This window comes from Colletotrichum gloeosporioides (genome assembly GCF_011800055.1).
Source record: "Colletotrichum gloeosporioides strain Lc1 chromosome Unknown consensus_7, whole genome shotgun sequence".
Taxonomy (NCBI): Eukaryota; Fungi; Ascomycota; class Sordariomycetes; order Glomerellales; family Glomerellaceae; genus Colletotrichum; species Colletotrichum gloeosporioides.
Window position 1 is genome coordinate 991,407 of NW_025544652.1, and position 17,582 is coordinate 1,008,988.

At 57.5% G+C, this 17,582-nt stretch overlaps 5 protein-coding genes across 5 annotated transcripts; 2 read left to right on the forward strand and 3 right to left on the reverse strand.

The window, feature by feature from the left end:
* Window positions 1-2,506: 2,506 nt before the first annotated feature.
* Window positions 2,507-4,594, forward strand: GCG54_00001682 (uncharacterized protein; the record flags this gene model as incomplete). Its single annotated transcript, XM_045401791.1, has 3 exons — window positions 2,507-2,936; window positions 2,990-3,366; window positions 3,419-4,594. The coding sequence occupies 3 exons, from the start codon at window positions 2,507-2,509 to the stop codon at window positions 4,592-4,594; spliced, it is 1,983 nt and encodes a 660-aa protein (XP_045270520.1).
* A 614-nt stretch (window positions 4,595-5,208) lies between these two features.
* On the reverse strand, window positions 5,209-6,006 carry GCG54_00001683 (putative dolichyldiphosphatase; the record flags this gene model as incomplete). Its single annotated transcript, XM_045401792.1, has 2 exons — window positions 5,209-5,928; window positions 5,953-6,006. 2 exons carry the CDS (start codon window positions 6,004-6,006, stop codon window positions 5,209-5,211), a joined length of 774 nt encoding a protein of 257 aa, XP_045270521.1.
* Window positions 6,007-7,010: 1,004 nt separating this feature from the next.
* On the forward strand, window positions 7,011-9,020 carry GCG54_00001684 (putative E3 ubiquitin-protein ligase ARI2; the record flags this gene model as incomplete). The annotated part of the gene is made up of 2 exons (XM_045401793.1): window positions 7,011-7,581; window positions 7,636-9,020. The coding sequence occupies 2 exons, from the start codon at window positions 7,011-7,013 to the stop codon at window positions 9,018-9,020; spliced, it is 1,956 nt and encodes a 651-aa protein (XP_045270522.1).
* A 653-nt stretch (window positions 9,021-9,673) lies between these two features.
* GCG54_00001685 (uncharacterized protein) lies at window positions 9,674-10,542 on the reverse strand (the record flags this gene model as incomplete). Its single annotated transcript, XM_045401794.1, has 2 exons — window positions 9,674-10,457; window positions 10,517-10,542. The coding sequence occupies 2 exons, from the start codon at window positions 10,540-10,542 to the stop codon at window positions 9,674-9,676; spliced, it is 810 nt and encodes a 269-aa protein (XP_045270523.1).
* A 3,567-nt stretch (window positions 10,543-14,109) lies between these two features.
* GCG54_00001686 (Transcription factor vib-1) lies at window positions 14,110-16,282 on the reverse strand (the record flags this gene model as incomplete). Its single annotated transcript, XM_045401795.1, has 3 exons — window positions 14,110-14,872; window positions 15,005-15,376; window positions 15,435-16,282. The coding sequence occupies 3 exons, from the start codon at window positions 16,280-16,282 to the stop codon at window positions 14,110-14,112; spliced, it is 1,983 nt and encodes a 660-aa protein (XP_045270524.1).
* Between the last annotated feature and the right edge of the window lie 1,300 nt (window positions 16,283-17,582).

The following is a 17,582-nucleotide window of genomic DNA, read 5'->3' on the forward strand; positions in this document are numbered from 1 at the left end:
GAGGCCGTCAAAGCAACGTACCCTAGCCGAAGGAGGTCTAGCCTGATGTAAGTGTGGAGAACGCAACAGTCTGTTCCTCGCAGAGCAATGCTTCGAAGGGCATGGATCCCTGCCGTTGAGACCCGTCAGAGCCCCCCTGTGCAGGCTATCTCAGCTCAGATGACACAGCATCTGCCTCATCGCTCGAGAATCTGTGGAAACAGACGAACTCGATCACCCGAGAGGAGGCATTTGATTCGTCCAACAGAGACCGTTGGACGAGCAGCCAGTCTGGTAAACAGTCGTGGCATCCTATCCGATGTTATCGTTCAGGCTCGAGAGCATCTGTGGGTGTGAAGCGTCCAAGGGGACGACAGCGACAGCCCTGGTAATGGCGAGCCCCGTGGCGACGAGCGACACGTGCAAGCCGAAGATAGCTGGTGTTGGCCATGGTCTCCGACTGGCAGAAACATCCCGTGGGCAGGGCTGCCGGGCTAGTGCGAGGAGGCCTGACGAAGCCCAGTCGCCCTGCCATGGTTCTGTTTATCCGACTGGGCAGAAGACTGGACTTGGGCTTCGCCTTCGCCGTGCGCCTGGCCGCAGTGGCTCACTTGCGGCATAATTGTTGAGCTGCGGTGCGTGACTCAATTGGTATGCCGTCCGCCTGCGCCCCTCGAGAGAATCTGGGCACACATCAATTGTTGGCCACCACGTGAGAGACATGCGGTTGGATTGCCGATCGTGTGGACGGCCGAAGCTGTTCTGCCGAAGTGATGAGGCGATTCCCAGCACCCACAGCTTATCGAGACCACCACACCCACCTGTTTCCCAGGCACAGGAGACACACCAGACCAGAGTGATATCAGAACGGACGGGCTGGCAGCAGAGACGAAGGTCGATTGGGTGGTGGTGGTGGGCAAGCAAGGCCAGGCACGCAGCAATAGCAGCAGCAGGAGGAGGAGGAAGGAGGAAGAGGGAACAAAAAAGGTTTCGGCATCGCCAAAAGCCGCCCCTTCCACAACCCCTGCGGCGGTTTGATCCACTTCTTTGGCAACAGCCACTAGGCCAAATCGGGGATAGCATTCATAGGTTTTCTCCTAGTGCCCCCCAGATTTGGGGCTCAAGTCCAACGTCAAACCTTGTCTGGGCCAACCTCACAGCCAGGGGCTCAGGCATTTTGGGCGACACTACGAAACCCAGACGTGTTACATCACTGCTTCACCTCATCGCCACTCAATGCTTCAACACCAAGCCATCTGTGCTGCGCTATCTGCCTCGCCTGCCATGCCATGCCTGCTCTGCCCTGCCCTGCCCTGCCTTTTCCCTCGCCCCCAACGCAAGGCAAGGCAGGGTAAGGTAAGGCACGCGGTGCGACTGCGACTGCGACGGCCAACGGCACGACGAAGCCCACTGTTCCGCTGCTCATTACTGCTGCCGCGCTGCTCTGCTGACCTCGTACTGGGACACGAACATGCCCCCCTGCTTCTCGTGTAGGCCGTCTTCCACCACCACAGGCCTCACTCACACGACGTTCGTCGGCAGGGGGCCTGAGTGACGAGAATTGCAGAGGACAAGGTACCAACCCAGCCAACGTTGGCGGGGTCGTGACGAACATGGTCGCCATCCCGCGTCCAGAGCCCTTGTCTCCAGCAACGACCTCTCTGACGAGGACCAAGACAAGCTACATCGCCGTGCCGTGGTCCCTCCAAGTCGTCTTCTAACCAGCAACATGCACGTCAAGCGACCACCCACCCCCATCAAAGCCCCCCTCTGCAGAATGCAGGTCCGCCAGTTACGGCCCGAGCTGAGGTGCGGGCTGCTTCTCATTCGCCGGCTCGAGTTCGTCGACCCTCGTCTTTTACCTCTATCCTGGGCACACCAAGGACCCACGATCCATCTTCGTCCTCCCCTGTTCTGGCCCTCTCCCGTTGGCCACCCATCCAGCCGTGCTACCCTGGACCAAAGTTGGACTTGGGCCCCATCTAGCGGTTTGGCTAACTCTCCGGACCTCATCTGGCCCGCGCGGGGGCCCTTCCCGAGTCTCTCCCCTGCCAACCCCCTACTGGGTCTCGCCCGCGCTTCTGTGATCGCCTTTTGACCTCTTCATGCGGCCTTCCCTCTACCATCTGACTTCTGAAAGTGGTCTTTCCTTTCCTTCAAGGCCGGTCCCTTTCCCTTCTCTTGAGTGGCTGGTCCTATTGCTCCTTGTTTCTATTCGTAGGTCCCGACTTTGCCTAGTGTCTGTTTCGTCTGGTCCGCCCTCTTCGTCCAAGAGCGGCAGTCTTTTACAGTCCATCCAGTCTTTTCACCTACACTTTTCACTTCTCCATCCCATCCGCACTCCATCTCCATCCATCCTCCTCTTCGCTTCTCACCCATTGCTACTACTCTTTTACTCTTCTCCAACGAGGACGTCTTCGACAGGTCTATGGATTAGATGGTTCGGACGGCGAATTAATATCTGGCATTGCTGCGGCTCGACGCCTGCACTCATCTCTTCGACATTGCCAGGTGAATAATCGACGAGATGGATAGCTGGGGCTGGTTGGAACCTCGCGCCGAGGGCGACGTTACGAACTACGATGGCGGCGCTTCATTACGAGGCCCCTACCGGGCAACGAACGCTTCGACGTCGGCTTTGATCAACCAATTCCGCTTCCAGGCGGCGAAATCGATTCGAACCTCGACCATCATCCTCGCCGTCTTCAATGTTATTGCTGCATTCGCTACAGCAGTTGGTATCTTCTGGGATGGCTATGGCTCGACAAAGAGGAACAACCCAAAGTTTGGCTTCAGAACACACGGCTTCACATTCGTTGGACCTGCCGAGTCTTTCCCGCTTGTTCTGTCTGTCGGAATCGTTGTTCAGGGCATCGTCTTCGCAGTCGCTCAGTCGACTGGACTCGACCACCTTCTGACTCTCGGCTGCACCATCACCTCTCAGATGATGTTGCCTGGTATGTTCTCTCGAATCAGAGTGGGCTATGTGAACGTGGCTAACAATTGGCAGCCGTCTTCATCGTTCCTTACATTCAACTAGTATTTGCTCTCGAAGTGGCCATTCGGTCTCTACGAAAGAACCCCTTGCCTCCCCGTGGCAAGTGGAACGTTACGATTTGCCTCGCTATCGTTGGCACTTTCCTTCTCATTACCTACCTCGTCACTCTATTTATCCGCCCTCCGAACTTTTGCTTCGCCTCGCTCTTCTGGTTTGTCCAGCGATGGAAGGAGGGCTGCTTCGCACTTCTCGTCTTGATCTCGGCGGTGTTGTTTGGCTGTGCTATGATCATCTTCTTCAGACTTCACAACAATTCGAGAATCGAGAACGCTGAGCGCGTTGCTGCTTCAAGGATGGTTTACTTCTTGGCGGTCGCCTTCATTTCGACCGTAAGTCCTATGCAGTCAACCCATCAGCTCATCTGCTAACGTCTTCTCACAGACCCTCCTTATCCCATTCTTCTTTAACCTTTCCTTTGTTGAGCAGCGGGGTGCCACTGGCCAAGCTCTCACTCTCTCTATGATTGCGTCAGTCGTCGCCAACGTATCAGGCCTATTGACTGGCGGCCTTCACCTATTCCTGCGTTCAAACACCTTGTCGACTATCGGCCCCCGCGATAAGTGGGAGTCTGAGCGTAATAAGCTCAAGGCCGGAATTAGGGTCTGGGCTCCTAATGGTGACGACGATTACGAACACCACATGATGAATCCCGTCGGCAGGGCACGGTCTCTCCAGCGTATGGACAGCACCGATAGCCTCGTCCCCGAGAAGTACGAGGAGGCCCGCATCGAGAGCCCCTCGAACTCACCCACCTACGCCAACCCCCTCCGATCGAACGCCGTGTACCCCATCCACCCGGCTCCCTCGCCCGTGAGGGTGCCTGAGCCTGCACAGGTCTCAACTTACCAGACCCCGAAGGCTATGGGTCACGCTCGCAAGAGGTCATACTCCCTGTTCCCTCCCGAGCAGAACAACAACACCAAGTCTATCACTTTGCTTCCCGCCACTACCTACTCCCCCAACCCCAACAAGAACGACGAGGATGATGTCTTCTTCTTGAGGCCGCCTCCGTCGATTCACCCACAGGGCATCCGCCACCGCCGCGACTCTTCCATGGCGTCGTCAGCGACTGTGCAGATTGGCCTTCGCCTGTCAAACGTCGACGACATGCCTCCCCTCAACTCTCGCTACTTTGAGAACAACAACAGCGTCACAGCGCTAGATTGTCCCAATGAGACCGAGGTCCCAAAGCGGCCCAGTCCCTTGGCTCAGGTCGACGTCGTCAGCGACAGCGGCTCTTCCGACTCTTCCGACTCTGAGGACGAGGACAACACTTTGGTGCAGTCCCCTGTCCGATCTGAGAAGGATGTTCGGATGAAGAACCTTCCTGCTGTTCCCAAGGTTGCTGTCCCCAGACAGTCTCAACTGAAGCAGGAGGAAGGCGAGCTCACTCTGAGCCCTGCCGTCTATAGGCCTGAGAGCCCTCAAAAGACGAGAGTCACAAGCCCTCAGGGCGTCGGCTTCAACACCCCTGCGCGAAAGCCTTCTGTTCCCGCCAAGTGCACGAAGCGAAACTGCCAATGCGATCTTCCTCACGACAAGCGTGATTGGATCTAGGCACGTTAGCTGATCGTATGAGGCAATTTACGGTGTTCGGAAGCGATAAAATAGACATGTCTAAACGATGGGCGGTAAAAAGCGATTGATCCGATCTTTCGGCCACAGATCGGAGTTGTTGGCGAATACTTTCTCTTCTTATATTTTATATTTCATTGGATGGCGTTTCTTTTGCGGAGATACCTGTACGACATATACGTCTACATATTGTTTGGTTTCTTATCTCTCAACAATGCAAATTGGTGCATTGTGTACGATCTGGGATGACGGGCTATCATTGGAGAGTGTAGGATTTCGGGGCGAGATGGTCCTTCATGGCACTTTGTCTCTAGGACAAGCACGACGGCACGATTAGCTACGAGACGGATTTGACATTGGCGGGCGGAGGTAAAATGGTCACAAGAAGTAGGCCTCTCATAGTGCATCTACGATAGCTCAATGGATAAAGAGCTCAAACAAACATGACCCAAGACGAGTAACGTGAGACAAGTCCGATTGGTGTCCGTTTCATTCCGCCACAGCTGCATTCCACGTGCCTTAGATGCGCCAAATATATGCCTCGATTGCAGATCACGTATAATTCCACGTATGTATGTATGGTGTCCGTCAATGTGTCACCTCTTCTTCTGCTTCTCGGCCTCAACCGCCTGCTTTTCGGCCTCAACCCGCCTCTCCTCCCACTTATCCCACCCAGCCTGGCACGGGTCTTCTTCAACCACCAAGTCCCTGAATCGGAATACCCGTGCAATTGGCAATTGCAAGCCCCAGCTCAGCAGTCCCGTATCCCTGGCAATGGCTGTGACCAGAAACCATCCAACAGCTGTGATCGATCCAGCCAGGCACCCGACCAACACTTGCCTCACGGTGTGGTAGTCGAGATAGACCCGGCTCCACGCAACGGCGGCTGCGATGACGAGGGCCACGCCACTAACGACGACACGCTCGATCAGGGAGTACGGCCGGTGATGCCTCCGCGCGGGCGACGGGCGGTGTCTGACCATGAGGAACAAGACGAGGAACACGGACCAGTAGGCGACGAACTGGGCATGAGAGCTCGGCATGCCGTAGCCCTTACCGTGGATGCGGCGTGGGCGCTCCTCCTTGATCAGGCGTTTGAGGGCAAAGTTCAAGGCCTCGCAGCCGAGCTGGCCGGCGAACATGAGGGCTATCTCGGCCTCGCGGGTCGACCAGATCAGAGTCGCGTAGACGATGCAGAGGGCTTGCGGGAGGAGGGCGAGCCATGCGCAGAGGAAGGAGAGGGGGTCTTCGGGGTCCTGCGGGATTCTTCTGTCAGTGTTGTTCCTCTTCAAAGGCGAGAGTCGAGCCTTGGGCAGCTGCTAAGGTGCGGAGAAGCTTACATAGTAAACGTGGGTGAGGGAGAGAGAGGCGAGTGGTCTCGTGTCTTGGTCCATGGTGTCCGCTTCGCAGCTCCGATTGTTCTTCCAGCCACGACTGAGAGCTTACTACTGCGGGAGTTTCTCCGGGGGATTGGGGGTTCTTATTGCTCGACAGCAAGTTGCCATATGCGTCGACAAAAGGACTGGTCCGCGTGAGGCAATAGAATTTTGCGAGTCGGGCCCAGGGGCTGGTAAAGTTAAAGCAAATGTCGCGGATCGTGGTGCACAGCGCCCTAGAAATGTCAAAGTGCTAATGGAGCCCGTTGCGCTGCGCTGGCCGTTGCGCTGGCTGGCTGTTGCGCTGCTGCTACCTTAGTGCTGTGTGGTGTGTGGTGTGTGCTGTGTCTGCTGAACACCTGCCGCTCACTCGCAACCGCACTGCCCGCTGCTTCTCCAATATTTGCATAATACGTCAAGATGCATAGCTCCAAGCTCGGGCCAATCGGGAGGCTTTGTGCCCCACGCTTGTGGCTTGTGGCTGACCAGGCCTGGAACCCCTCCATCCCTCTTTTCGTCACCCGGCAAAGAATTCCAGAAGGATTGCGACGGCTGGTCGGGGTCGGAGGGAGGGACTTGAAGACCGGTCCCCCCCCAGTCTTTTTTTCTTTGCCCCGCGATGCAGTGCGGCAAAAGAGTCATCATTTTTTGATTAGCAACTCGGTCAGCCGTTTCTGTACCAGGCATTCGAGAGGACCCGACGCCTCAGAAACCACACGACCACCAACGGCTGCTCAAGCTCGTATAATGTGCTTGTCATAACCAGTCGCTCTTCTCGCGGATTCCGCGACCATTTCTTCTATCTCAATAACACCACCTCCATTGTCCGACTTCGCCACTGCTTCCCGTCGCTGCTGATATACCTCGCGTTGCCCGTCGCTGAAAACTGTGAAGGCCACTGAACTTTGATCAAGTTTGCAGTCTCACACTTTGAACATCTCCGGCGTACACACTGCGCCTTAATCTCGCATGCGATCGCACCAGAAAAGTATGATAGTCGCCGTCTCCCACAGGTAGCAGTCATGGACGCCGATAGCGACGACCCGCGCGACGACGAGCTCAGCTCTCTCCACGCCATCTTCCCCGAACTCGAGCCCGATGACAAGAATCCGTACTCCTTCTCCATTGAGCTCCCCGTCCACCCTGCGAAGCCCGTAACCGTCACCTTCCCGGCCGCCTCGAACGCCGACGTCCCCGCTGCGGCGCAAATCCCCGGTGGCGAGCCCCGCGTCGAGTCCCACGAGCTGTTCCATCTGCCGTCCGTCGTTGTTCGTATATCTCTGCCACAGGGCTATCCCTCAGAGAAGCCGCCGAGTGTCAGCATAAGCACGTCGCCACCATGGCTGTCGAAGGAGGCCACCAGGAAACTGGAGGATGACGGCCCGCGGTTGTGGGAGGAAATGGGCAGGGACATGGTCGCCTTCACGTACATCGATCATGTGCAACAGGCCGCCGACGACGTGTTTGGCATGGTGGACGGAAACGGAGCGCTGGAGATTGACCCGCTTCACAAGATCGCCGTTTTGGACTACGACATCGAGGCTACTCGGGCCGCGTTTGCAAAGGAGACCTTTGACTGCGGCGTCTGTTTAGGTGCGCTTGTCCCTCCCCGAGGCCGTCGACGGGCTGGCGCTAACGTTTGAACAGATCCCAAAAAGGGCTCAGTCTGCCACAAGATGCTCGACTGCGGGCACATTTTCTGTACCCAATGCCTACAGGAGTTCTACGATAATGCCATCACAGAAGGAGACCTGGCCACCGTTCGCTGTCTTGCCCCGAACTGTGCAAAGGAGCGAGCGGAGACGCAAGGCGCCTCGGGGAGAACGAAGAAGCGCAAGGTCAAAACCGCCATCAGCCCGAGTGAACTGCTACAGATGGGCCTGTCCCAAGACACGGTGACCCGCTACGTGACGCTCAAGTACAAGAACGAGCTCGAGTCGGACAAGAACACCATTTACTGCCCTCGATCATGGTGCAACGGGGCCGCGAGGTCGAAGAAACACAGGAAGCCAGATGGCCTGGAGGACGTGGAAAGCTCGGACGAGGAGACGGACGAGGAAGGCCAGGGAACTGACGGGAAACAAAAGACGAAAAAGACATTTGACGTCGGCGACCTCTTGGCCATCTGCGAAGACTGCGGCTTCGCCTTCTGCAGCCGCTGCTTCCAGTCGTGGCACGGCGAGTTCTTCCGCTGCACGCCTAAGCGCGATAAGGAGGAGATGACGGCCGAGGAGCAGGCGTCGATCGACTACATCAACCTACACACGACGCCGTGCCCAACCTGCGGCGTCCCGGCGCAGAAGACACACGGCTGCAACCACATGATCTGCTTCCGCTGCGCCTCCCACTTTTGCTACCTCTGCTCCGCCTGGCTCGACCCGCGGAATCCCTATGCGCACTTCAACGAGCAGCCCAACGGCAAGTTTACCTCGTGCTACATGCGGTTGTGGGAGCTCGAAGGCGGAGACGGCGATGATGTGGATGTCGGGTTCGCCGGCGGCAGGCAGCAGCAGCAGGCAGCTGTTCCGCAGCCCGCCGAGGTTATTGATATCGTTCCCGAAATCGAGGAGCCCGATGACACCGAGTCGGAGGATGAGGCGGACAACGCTGTCCAGGAACCACGGCCTCCAGCAGGCGGTGTTGCGCGTGAGGGGCCACTAGTTCTTCGCATCGGGGCCGACCCGGCTCCCCGAGGAGGGCGAGGAGGAGCTGCTGCCGGCATAGGCCAGGGTCCTATCCCGCCCGCTGCGCCGATAGCACCAGCGCCACCAGCTCGTCGAGGCGGCCATCAACCGCGAGGCGGACGCGGACGAGGGAATAGGGGTGCCATGGACGCTCGAGGTGGTCGTCGGCAGAACCAACAGAGGAACCCGAACCAGAACCAGGCCCAGCGGGTGCCTGTCGCAGGAGGCGGGAACGGCGCTGCAGGAGTAATCGGTGACGGGGAACTCGACCCCCAGCACGAGGCTTGGATACGGCATTTTGTTCAGATGGCGTTGATGGACGAGGAAGACAGCGATGACGATTCATGATAGAGCGGGGTGGGAGTAATTGCACATACCAGACCTCACAGGGGTCCGCAGAGACTGGAACTGATAACTTAGGGAAGGCATGCTAAGCCGTAGCGAATGATTGCATAGGACTAGAGCATGACGAATACTGCATTATTATGTCTATACACGATCATACTAGGTGACACGGTACGTGTGGCCATGCAGAAGGTTGGACTGCTCTCACGTAGGGAAAGCTTGATGACAACACCTGTAAAACCACGAGCCTCGTCGTTCACGCTGCAGGTGAAGTCGACTTTGCGCAGCCGCACTTATCTTTACAGACAGACGGGGTAGTCCGCCCTCCCTTTGTCAGTTAGAACCGAGGCCTGCTACCGGCCTTATTAAGATGGGTACCAGCGTAACACTCCCAACGAGAGGACCATAGCCTTTGGCATGCATCCAGGTTTGCTGATCTCAAGGCAGGATCATCGTTCAGCCCGGGACGAGCTAAGTCGAGCAAGTCATAGGCTCAATCTAACCGCTCCGGAGACATGCTGACTACACCGCTAGGGGGGTCGGCCCAACGCCGCTCAAATCCAGCAAATGTTTCGCTCATAAATCATAGACGCCTCGTCTGGTCCCAACGACTCCGCTCAGAAGACTACCAGGCCAGACCGGAAAACGCCTGCAGCCTACTCATCGCCGCTGTCAGACGAATTCCCAGAATCGTCTGCCTCACCACCAACACCGCCCGCAGCCTTGGCCTCCTTCGCCTTGGCCCGCTTCCTCAACTTCTTCGCCCTGTTCAGCCTCTTCTTCTTCTCCTTGAGCGCCTCCTCCTTGCCCATCTTCGCCTGCGCCGCCTCCTCGGCCTTCTTCTTCTTCTCCCGCTCCTTCATCCTCAGCGCGATCCTCTTCTTCTTCCCCGGCCGCCTCCTCCGCGCCGCCGCCTCCTCGTCCTCACCGCCTCTTTCTGCCTTTTTCGTCTTGCCGGGAATCGTCGTCACGCGCCAAGGCATCTCCATCCCCCACCACCTCTGCTTCGCCCTCTCAAGCACGTCCTCCCCCGACACCGCCGCCGCCGCGAATTCCTCCCTCGCCGCCGCCGACGCCTCCTCCGCGACGTAGTACGACAGCGGCCTCTTGCGGACCATGTCGCCGTCGCCCTCCATCGCGCGCTCGTCCTCGTCGACGAGCGCGATCTTGGTCGCCGGCGCGGTGGAGAACAGGCGGAACTCGAACTCCTCGGGCTCGGCCGGTTCGTCTGCTGCGGCGTCACCCATCGCGGCGTCCTCTTCTTCCGTCGTCTTGTCGGCGGCATTCTTCTTCGGCGTCGGTGAGGGCTGTTCGAGGCTGCCCAGGTCGATCATGCCCGCCATGCGGGCGTGCAGCTTCGCCAACAGCTCCGCATCCTGCTGCTCGTCGCGTACCGGCGCCTCGTCTTCCGAGTCGGACTGCAGGTCTTGCCTCCGGACCCTAACCACCCCAACAACAGTCAGCGTCGCGTTCAAGAGTCGAAGCACCGGCCGACAAACCTCTTTGCGTCCGGGAGCTCAAACATGATTGCTGGATGTTTTGTGTCGCCCTCGGTGCGTGTCTCGTGCAGAAAACAACGATTGCCGGCCGGTGGTCCCGTGTCTGCGTTGCGTCGTGGGTATTTCGATCGTCACCCCTAGAACGGCGTCCGAGCAGGAGCTATCGAATTTCTTCCAGGCCGAAAGGTGCGGCTGAACAGCGGAACGGGACCGCCGACTGTCGCCCCAATTGGCGTCTCCAATTGAGATTTTTCGCTTCGCTAAAAGTGGGAATAACGTAGTTGGCTTATCTTATCGCCCACAGCGCGGGGACCACCTGGGCAGCAGCCAGCTCTCCACCAGCAGTGACAAGATGCCGAGGCATGTATGAAGAAACCCATCAAAAGTATTCAGCCCACCTTGACCTCTCCCTTCCTTTCACCAACAAGACTGCCCGCCTCAGTTCTCGGTTCTAGTGGGTGTTGAGTGGCAGTTGATGTGGACACACGACGAGAATCCTACGGCCGTAAAAGCCACCACGCATATAAGAAACGCTACGGACGCAGGTAGACACAACGCAGCCCCTCCTCCCCTCCAGCTGCCACAACATGTCAAAGCAAGCTGCACTGCAACTCAAATCCGAGCCCTGGGATGTACGAAAACAACGTGGCCACCGTCGTTGTTTCTTTACTGATATACTGTCTCACATCCAAACCACATGGCAGCCGCAGCCGCATCCCTTCCGCTCCGCTGCCTTGGCGTCCAGCCCCAGCGAGTTCAGCTCAGCTCTTCAGGGGAGGGGTGTCCGTCCTCGACGCCATGTGAGGAGGTGAGGGGCGCGGGCCGGGGTTCGGGTGGCTGCTTGCTTGCTTTCCCTTCCTGCTTGGGGATTCACGACGAACTCCCCAAAGGAAGAACCACAGTCCCAACGCGCCGGTTCCGTGGCGTGTGCGTGATGTGCATGTTCCTCGTCGCGTTGGTTCCCCTTCCTTCTGACCACGAACACCCCTGTCCACCCCTCATCTCCCTTGACAGGTAGTGTGGGTGGTGTGGGTTATGCGTGTTGGTGCACCTTTGACAGGTGACGGATCGTCATCATCACCAAATTCGGGGGCGGACCCTCCCCTACCTACCCGATCCCTCGGGCCCGAGCAGAGAAGCAAATCTCCCAACCCGAACTCTTGGTAAAATGAAAAGAAGAACCAACGGAAAATGCGCCGCCCTCACACATTGACACACGCCCCTCCTTGTTCCTCCTCGCCCCGCCAGTGATGGATGATTCCGCGCGCGCGGTGTTGTCCCATTCAGCTGAGGAGTTTGAGTGGTTCGTGCTACTTACCCAAAAAAGCGCCGAAACGGGCATCCCGCTCGTTACGCCCTGTTGGACCGTTGGAGGTCTGTGGCTTACCGCGATGCAACGCCCAACGACGCGCAACTGGCCTGCCGTTCCTCCCTTCTCCTTCCTAACAGGAGCGTAGCCTGCGCTGTCCCCCTCCCTCTCTCCTCAAAACGGGGGGCAGAAAGGGGAAGACAGCGAAGTGGGTGGGTTTCCCGATCCATGGAGTGAATCCTACGAGAGATAGGCGGACCAAGATACGGATGGAAGAAAGAGGAGAGGGGAACGAACCAACAGCACGACGAAACAGTGACAAACCATGCAAGAGAAACGAACGCAACGCACACCATACGACAGGGACATATATGATCTCCGGTGCATTGGTTCCCACCGCACGTGGGGTCTCCCGCTCCGCGCCGGCCACCGCCAACCGCCGCCGCCAACGCCAACAAACGGCGCCAGGCTAGTCTGTCCAGACTATTGGAAGAGCGGAGAGAGAGGGGGGTGGGTGCGGCGAGCGTAACGGTATGTAAGGTGACGAGCTGAGATGAGATGACGATGCGCCTCCGCCGTTGGTGCGCGTGAGCGACCAACGTGCTATGCTGTGTTTGTGTGAGTGGGAACCCGCCCAACATTGCGAACGCCCGGCGAGGCAGGCAAGGTAATTTTAGGACCAAAGGGAGGGAGGCTAGAACCGGGTCAGACGCAAGCACACAATAGGCACACAATGGACGAAAGCACCTCGTGGGGTTTTGCTCGCGGCTGGCGTTTGTGTTGTGTACCAACAGAACTTGAGGTTAATAATAAATAGCCCTGCCTGCCCGTCTCGTACCCGGGTCCAGTCCCCCTCTCTCGCACAACACCGATACACACGATAATCCCCAATACGAGCTTCTTGTTTCCCCCAGGCGGGGAAAAGGTTGAAGTGGGCTGAGGGGACGGGGCCAAGGAGAACATGGGATGGGGAGAAAAGCTGCAGTCTCTGTCTCATCGCTTTGCGCATTTTCTGGGCATTTTTTTCTCTTCTCTCTGTCTCACTAAAAAGAGGATCCCTTCTTCTTATTCCTTCTCTTTCCTCCTCCCTTCTCCCATCTAACAAATTGAAAAGTAAAACAAGCCAGCCACATCCAAATTTCCCTCCACCAAGTTTGCGCTCACGCATAACACAAGAATGTAGGTCGCCGCCGTGGTGCGAGCAACATTGGAACCCAAAAACGAGACAAGGCCAAGCCAAACAAAAGGGCCGAAGCCAATTCACCCATTCCCAACCGACCATAAAAAAAAAAAAAAAACCCCAACAGTACCGCCCACACCGTCTCGTCTTCACCGCCCGCCCGAGTCTCGCAAGTTACCAGTAGGTTGGGTCGCTCCCGTGCTGAACAAATCAGCTGAACGCTCGGCCATCCCTGGCGTTCGGGTGGCGGAACTCAACCGTCGCGGCGGGATGAGGCTCTTTTCCGGACGTCGGCCCGTCCCAGGCTTAGAAGACCTCCTCTCTTTCCCCCTTCAACACCGCAAAATACCGCCATCGTCGGCACACTCCAGGATTCAAAAGAGGATGCCGGTTTGAAGACCACAATGCCTTTCATTGCTTTCCTTGACCCGATACCCGGCGCTCGACGCGTCCCAAAAAAATATAAAGGAAAGTAAAATACCATACACATCGTAATGTAACCCGCCCTCCCAATGTCGCAGCACGGCCCGGAGCCGGTGATAGAAGCGTCCGGCCAGAGCATCCGACGTCAATGCTATCCTCCGTGTGGTATCGAAATGCCCAGCCACCAGACAATGCCCGTCTCTTGACGCCGATCTCGACCATCTCGTTGCTGCGCCTACCCAATTATGCTCGGGTCCGGTCTGTCATGAAACATAAAAATAAAAAAGGGACGTTGCCGATGCCGAGCTGATGGTGTGGGGGAGAAGCCCGCGGGGGCCCAACGTCCATCGCATCCTACGATGGACTGAAACCCCCGGTTGTTTGGAACTCCCTAGCTTCGTCATGGCCTCAAAGAACTGAAACTTCTCGCCGACACAAGAAAAAACAAAGCAAATAACATCCCAAACTCAAATCCGAACCGCAATCGCTCTGTCTCTCCTAGGCCTTGAATCGAAGGGTATGATGGTACACGGTCAGGGGCCGTCGTGCCAGGGTAAGAAACAGCCTAGGCCAAAGGACTTGTTTCCGCCAGTCTGGTAACGCCCGGCCCGGACCTATTATTGTTTCTCGAAGTTGGGGAACGAATGGCGTAACCCAGCCGCCAAACAATTATGCGCACAGCTAATTAGTGTTCCAGGAGTAGTGGTTCATGCCGTCAAAGGAACCCCGATGTGCGCTGCTGTATGATCCGGGTGCTGGAGGCGCAGCGGCCTCCTGCTTGGTCGACGGCGCTGAACCTCCGCTGGCGTATTGGTCGGGGAAGGCATACGGCCGTCCCTCGCCGCTGGTGTAGGCAACGGTCGAGGCGGGCTCGCCGGCTGTTGTTGTCCACGAGCTCGCGGGAGGGTAGTAGTCTCGAGCGGGACCGGGGTGGGAGGCAGCAGGCTCCTGCTTGTAGGCAGGTGGTGGGATCTCGCTGGCGTTGCTGCCGACGGCTCCGTACGACGAGCCGTATCGGTACTCGGGCGACGACTCGTTGGGAAGAGAGCCGGTGCTGTGGATGGAAGGGACACTCGCGTGCCTGGGGCTCTTGGTGGGCCTCGGGTTGTCGACGTATCTTGGGACGTTCAGCGCATTGTCCGAGCTCGCCATCGCAGTCGTCGAAACGGAGAGGGGAGGCGGGGCGGTAGTGCTCTGGACGTACGCATATTGGGTCCTGATAGGGGGCTGCTGCTGCTCGTTTGCTACCAACGACAGCTGGACCGATGGCATTGATGTTTGGAGAGGCATGTCTTGCGGTTCAGCACTGAAGCTGGTTCCGCCCGAGAGAGGGACCTTGTGGTAAGGCTCTCCTGCCATGGAGGTTGCCGGGTAGCCTCCCGAGCCGGACGGTGGCAGTTGAGACATGGACACGGGGTTCGTGGAGCCCCAGTTAGGGTAGGAGCTGGAACGAGTCAGCGAGGTTCTTCTCTCAAGAGTCGGCGTTCATCAAGTGATGGACACGCACCAAGTCGATCGAGTGATCGACTTGGCGAGTCCAGGCGAAATAATAGAGGGGTTGGCTGGGCGGGCTTACTTTGATCTCATAGCTGTCATCGGGGCTCCTGGCATCTTGGGCCCTCCGGCGCTGAAGGTGAAGGCGGAGCGGGGCATCTGCATGTCCAACCCTCTTGCCTTGGCTTCTTGCGGCTTGACTGCCAACGGTCCTGCCACGATACCCAATCCGGTCTCGACCAAGGCCTGGCCTCTTGAGCCAGCGCTAGAGCCCAGCAGAGGAATTTCTTTCCTGGCTTGGAAGTTGCGCGGGCTGCGGCCACGCACAACGATGGGAGCCGTTGTCGATTCCGTAAGCACGACCTTGCTGCCGTTGGCCAGCGTGGCGACGACCTTGAGATGGAGCACAAAGTGCTGCTGCAGTTCCTTCCTTCTACCGTTGTTCGCGGTAGCGCTGAGCCAGAGTCAATAAGAAGTCGTTCCCTTTTGCAAGTGCGTTCCAAGTTACTTACATTCTGAATTGCAATCGGCGCCACCCGATGGGGTATACGGCATATTCTCCATCGGCCTCGGAGCCGTCCTCTTGGAAGGGGATCAGGGGGAGTGATGCTGGCTCTTGGTCCGCGGTTTGGGAAATCTCGGGGGAGTTGGGTGGGGGCGTCTTCCAGGGAATGACGATGAGACGGACGGGATGGCCATCGACCGACTCGATAGCGGAGATGGTGACTTCGGTGTTGCTGACGGGAACAGTCTCGCCAGTCTCGGTGACGACCGAGAGCTGGCCGCGCGGGGTGATCAGAGAGCCGCTGATCTGGAAGAGGTTTCGTCGGTAGCAGGTAAGCTCGGGCTGGATGATGGTGCCGTCGTTGGTGTTGGTGGGCATCTCGGAGAGGAAGAACATTCCGTGGAGCTGGGCAGACAGCTCCAGCTGCTGCATGCGCCCATGCTGGTCAAGAATCGTGTGCTTATCCTGCACTCTCTTGAAGGATAGCAGCTTGTGGTCGTGATTCACCGTCAGCTTGGACCCGTCGTCCCTCAGATCCTGGACAATCTCCTGGTAAGGAGGCTGTTCGGTATGGGAGTACGGCCTCTTCAGGTTGGGGAAGCTGTGGTGGGAGGACAGGCTGGGATGTGCGTGCCTGTCGTACGCATCAGATTCGTCCTGGGGGTAGCGACCGTACGGGTAGGAGCCGTGGTCTACGCTCGGGTGGTGGCTTCTTGGGCGGCCTGCGTGTGGCGAGTTGGCGGCATGGCCTCCGAGGCCGGAATCCAGGCTGTTGTTGAATCGAGACGCCATCTGGACGGGACTTCCATAGTTGGACCAAAGACTGGAATGCGCCGGCTCTTTCAACTCTGCCATGACGGGGTAGGTCACCGTGGTTGACATTAGAGCATGCCCTTCTGGAGCGCTGCAGTCCTGTTCCAGACCCAAGCGCACACCTCTCCTTCACAAGATATGTGGTTTCTTGCTGGCGGGGATCAGCAAGGCATATACGGGATGTAGATGTTCAGCCGTGTGATGACCAAGGGAAGACGGCGGGAGAAAGGCGATGAGGACGGCCTTATGTTTGGTGTCGTACAGTGATGGACGAAGACTCGAGAAGATGCAGGAGATGCAAAGGTGAAGTTGAGGTTCAACGGACGACGGTCATGTTTAAGGTTGCAGGGACAGATGTATACTTGTATGTGATGGGGTGGATGGGTAGTAGGAGGACGGTAGATGTTGGAGGGGGTGTCTAATGAAAATCTTCGGCACTGTTCTTGGGTGGATACTGGATGGGGCAGGGCTGGGGGAGGCCAGCCAAGGTCGAGTTTGTGTCGAGTCGAGTTGATGCGAGTCGGGGCGAGGGGAACAAGTCGAGGACGACCTACCACCACGGCAAACGACGGGAGTCGATGTCTCGACGGAATGCTCCTACAATGGATGCTTGCTGGCTGGCAGCACCGACCCCGTCGACCACTTATTACTTGCGTGTACTGTATTGGAGTAGTAGCAGTAGCAGCAGCAGCAGTATGTGTGGTGTGCGTGTCTGTCTGTCTTCTTCAGCGGCAGAAGCCAGCAGGAGAGGAGAGGTCACTAGTACAACGTAACGGCGTGTTCTTGGTCGACGACGGTCAGTGCATGCAACCATACTGGGAAGGAGAAGGGGAGCAGCGGGCGATCTGGTGAGCGGAAGAACAAGGCACGCAATGGAGCTACAGCGATGGGGGTATGGATGCGCCCTGCAGAGCGGCGACCAGGTTTAGGGAAATACCCTTCTTAGAAGGCGGCGCTATGGGGAAGGGGGGACGGCGAGAGGAGACAAGCCGTGGTCAGGACGAGGGGCGGCACTGAAACGGTTTGATAAGAGCAAACGAGCACAGTTCAGGATACCAGGTCCAGGTGCTTCAACTGCTGTTGCAGTATGCATGTACGAATAGTCCGTAGCTCACTCGAGCTTGGGTTTATGAAATTGCACATATCACACAGAGCATACGGCGGATACTGCGTACATATTGTTCTTACCTGGGTATCCGTACCACAGATACACTCAAGTGAATGAGGGGGACGGGTCTCCGGGATTTAGGACATTGCGTCTTTGATGCTTATTCGTTGATGGCCCGCCGTCCTGATGTATTGTTTACTCACTCTCACAACTCGCATCCATAGACACAAGAGT